Consider the following 3,835-nt stretch of genomic DNA (forward strand, 5'->3'; position numbering starts at 1 on the left):
TGGAGAAAAAAATAATCAGAGGCAGCAATACTGAACAAACTTCATTAAAAAATTTGAATTACGAACACAGCAGTCAGAGAAAGGTCTTATGGCTACTAAGGTCCACTGCATTTGTTTAAAAGGGACCGAATATTTTGGTTTGACACAAATTTTCATCCTTTGATAAACAACAGTTTTCACTGAATGGTGTACTTAAACATCTAACTGCTGCTGAAACATTGAAAAGATAACAAAGACTGAGACAGAAATTATATTCTCCACTTGAATAATTTTACCCCTTCAAAATAGAATCCCTTTTCCTCAGTCTTTTTAGTACAGTTTTTGCATGTTTAATTGCAAGAATTCTGTCTTATTGCAAAACTGAATTTTTTAAAAATTGCTTTCAGTTGGGATGTACTGCAAGCTAAATGTGCTCCTTTCCCAGCCTTTTTCACATTCAAAACACACACTGGCCTTGCTGCCTTTGCACTGTAAATATTATTTGGTGGGAGTTAAAAAAAAAACAGCTTCAAACAGATGTGTGTATTTTGGAGCTCTAACCTTTTCTTCCCATATGATTAAAGCTATTCCTTTACGGACACCACAGGGGACCAGTCTCTAGTGCATATTTTAATATAAACCCGAACACTCATGTTGTGTTGGTTCTGTTGTTATTAGCCAGTCTTTTCTGCAAGTTCTTGTCTTCACTAATTAATACTCTAGGGTCCCACGTCTTGGATTCTGCACTCTTCACACAACTGGCAACAGTCACATTCTAATTAGACTGGGGAAGCTTCTAAGCTGGTTCAGGTGACTGACAACTCCAACTACTGTTTTAATTTGCTTATAAGATTTTTCTATTGCTCACCTACAAAGTGGTAATTTTCCAGGGATCGCAAATCATAAATGTGTTCTCTGGCACTTGTAACAACACGCTCTGATCCATTCCGTATGAGGTAAGCTAGGAGCAGCAAAGACTATAAAAATACAAAGCACCTTATGATTGCATGAACAAAAGCTCTATCTTTCAAAAAAAAAAAAGCTAGAAAACCAAACCTACCCCCCTCCCAAATTAGTCAGTAATAAGACTTTCCCCTTTTAGATAAATACTTATTATATGGGTTCACACAGAAAAAAATAAGTTTTCCCCACATGTACCTTTTGCTCTTTAGAGTATCAAAACTGTATTTATCTAACTCTAATTTGTTATTACTAAATCACAAATAGAGACCTTACCAGATACTGCTTATTTTAAAAGATTGCAGTAGCAATTTAAGAGAAAAAGTTAACCCCACTAAATTGAGCATTTTCTTTTGCCTCTTTTGTTCACAATTGGCCAATGGTTTTCACTGAAAAGTAACTCCTACAGAAATTTAAGAAGCCTTCTGCAGAATGCAATGGATATACAAAACTGTATTTCAGGACAATTTTAAGCAAGCTGCAAAACAGATGACATTCAAATAGTACTTTAATTGCAATTTTTTAGTGTTGAGGATTTCTATCTAAAAAACAAAAATTAATGCACTTTCTCCAAGTAGTGCCTTTATCAGCTAAAACTATCATTATATTTCAACCTATCCAAAATCTGATAAGCAATTCCAGACAGTCTTTATAACATTAAGTAGCTATGTGTGATAGCATTAAATATTAATTTATATTGTACTTCAGGGAAAACAATTATTATGAATACAAAACATCAAGCACCTGTGAAAAGCACAAACCATGCCTTAGAATTTATTCTGTCTTGTTACAATCCTGGCATCAAGAAAAACAAAATAAGGTAGTCTAATACATCAACTCTAAAAAATGAGGTTATATTTGCATAATTCAGTGAACATTCAACAACACTAAGTGCAGCATGATATAATCTTAAGCAAAAAGTTTCTGTGCCATGCTAATTAGCCGAAGACAAGAAAGATGCAAATGATCCAGTTCTTTTTCCAAAACGCAAGTAGAACATAAAAGCCTTGTATGATAAGATCTGCAAGAAAATTTGGTCCACTCAAAGCTAAACTACAATTTTTAGAGAATTATGAATTGGCAGGAAATTAAAGTTAGTTTGCATTTTCTTTCAGCTATTCTTGAATTCCTTCAAAACCATTTTCCTGATAGCACAATAACTCATCATCTACTTCTCATGAAGCACCGTAACAACTCCTTTGAGTGGATTCAAAATGTGAATGCTACTCCCATACTTGAAATGTAATTGTTCTATTATATTTGTTAAGTAGCATCTTCGACACACTTGAAAAAAAACAAAATTTCTGGTTTTACATACAGAGACACCTTTGCCTTCAGTAACAGAATTATAAAGTTGGAAAAGAAATTATAGGTTGCTAGTGGAGTAAGTGATATAGCAGTATCTAAACAAGACACTACATCGGAACGTTATACTAGCAACAAGCATTATGTCCTTTGTAGACCAACACAAAGTCTTGAATACTTCCAGCTAATATACATACACACCTTATAAACTCTCCTCCAGTTCTTTTTATTGTCTTTCAGCATTCGAGTCCAAAGCATGTTCATAAGTTCTGGAAACTGTTCATACATAAACGTAGCCCTGAAGAATTAAATGAAATTAGTAAAAAAATTTTTTTCTCCGTAGTTTGCCGCAATAGCTTGTTAAGACTCAGGGCTGACAGTAGATGGCAGGCTTGATCTAAGCCCATTCACATTTGATGCCTTACAAGGGAAAAAAAGCTATCCCTATTTCTTGCTCATACAGAAATAATTTACATACCAGTACTACAAAAGAAAAAAGTAATTCTAAAAATATGAGACAGTAAAAGAACCTTCACTAATTTCTAACGAAAATAATGTTTAACATGAATACCCTAATAAGCATGCATCTAGACAAACATGCAACTTCCAAACTCATTTTAACAGAAAAAAGTTCAAGGAAGAATTTGACATGTTTTGCTCTATTTGGAAAAGTCACAAGAAAGCAGTTTGAAAATAAACACTCCAAAAAAGTAAGATATATTGTGAGAATTATGGGGCTACATAAATAAAAATCAAGAATTTTAAAGAGACTTAATTTTTTTGTTTGACAGTTTTCAATAGTCTGTAAGATTATGCATTAAAAAAATAAGACTTTATTTACAGCAACTTTTCAGCATTATCAGTCAGCATACCGCAGATTTGATTTAGCAGCAAATTTCACATTCCTGTATAAAATACACCTTTCTTTTCTTCATCACTGAGCCAAATTATCACTTACTTGGCAATCTCTCCCATGAGTTGCCCCGAAGGTCCCCATGGATCATCATTGGTTGCTTCTCGAACCTTAGACTCTATTTCTGAATAATTCATAACCACATTGGTGCTGCAAAGGAAAAAAAAATTAACACACATGAAGATTAGCATCAAAACTGAGAAACACATGAAAACATTAATAATGACACTAGTGCATATCTCACTTAATGAGATACCTCTACAGGGTGGGAAAGAAAACATCTTTAGTTCAGAAGTTACCCTAAGGACACTATACAACACATTTAAGTTACCTTTAAGAAGGTTTTACTATTCTATTAGTCTTCAAGAATAGAGATGAGAAAGTAGGGATTACATTACAGCTGGATTCAGTCTGGTAAAAATGGCTTTTGGTCACATTAAAATCCAAACCAAACCACTAGAGTCAAAGCTGATAGCTTCCCCAACTAGATATGGTTAGCTTACAGGTTTGTATGGTGTACAGTTATTTGCAAGAGGCTTTATAGCTCAGTCAGAAGCAGATTTGGGTTTTTTTTGAATTATGAGTGCTACAAGAGAAACTCAAGAATATCAGTACCAAAATAAGTGTTAGTAAAAAAATTAAAAAGAAAAAAAAACACACAGAAGACTGAAGTAAGGG

At 33.6% G+C, this 3,835-nt stretch overlaps 1 protein-coding gene across 1 annotated transcript in view; it reads right to left on the reverse strand.

Moving 5' to 3' along the window:
• The window catches only part of CLINT1 (clathrin interactor 1), a 25,451-nt gene extending 22,148 nt beyond the window's left edge, over positions 1–3,303 (reverse strand). Inside the window, exons 1-3 of the mRNA XM_010293232.1 lie at positions 3,203–3,303; positions 2,446–2,542; positions 848–956 (exon numbers count right to left, since the gene is read on the reverse strand). Coding sequence (XP_010291534.1) covers positions 848–956; positions 2,446–2,542; positions 3,203–3,294 — 298 coding nt within the window. The 5' untranslated portion in view covers positions 3,295–3,303. The remainder of the gene's footprint in view (positions 1–847; positions 957–2,445; positions 2,543–3,202) is intronic.
• Positions 3,304–3,835: the final 532 nt, after the last annotated feature.

Source organism: Phaethon lepturus, unplaced genomic scaffold (genome assembly GCF_000687285.1).
Source record: "Phaethon lepturus isolate BGI_N335 unplaced genomic scaffold, ASM68728v1 scaffold38418, whole genome shotgun sequence".
Lineage (NCBI taxonomy): Eukaryota > Metazoa > Chordata > Aves > Phaethontiformes > Phaethontidae > Phaethon > Phaethon lepturus.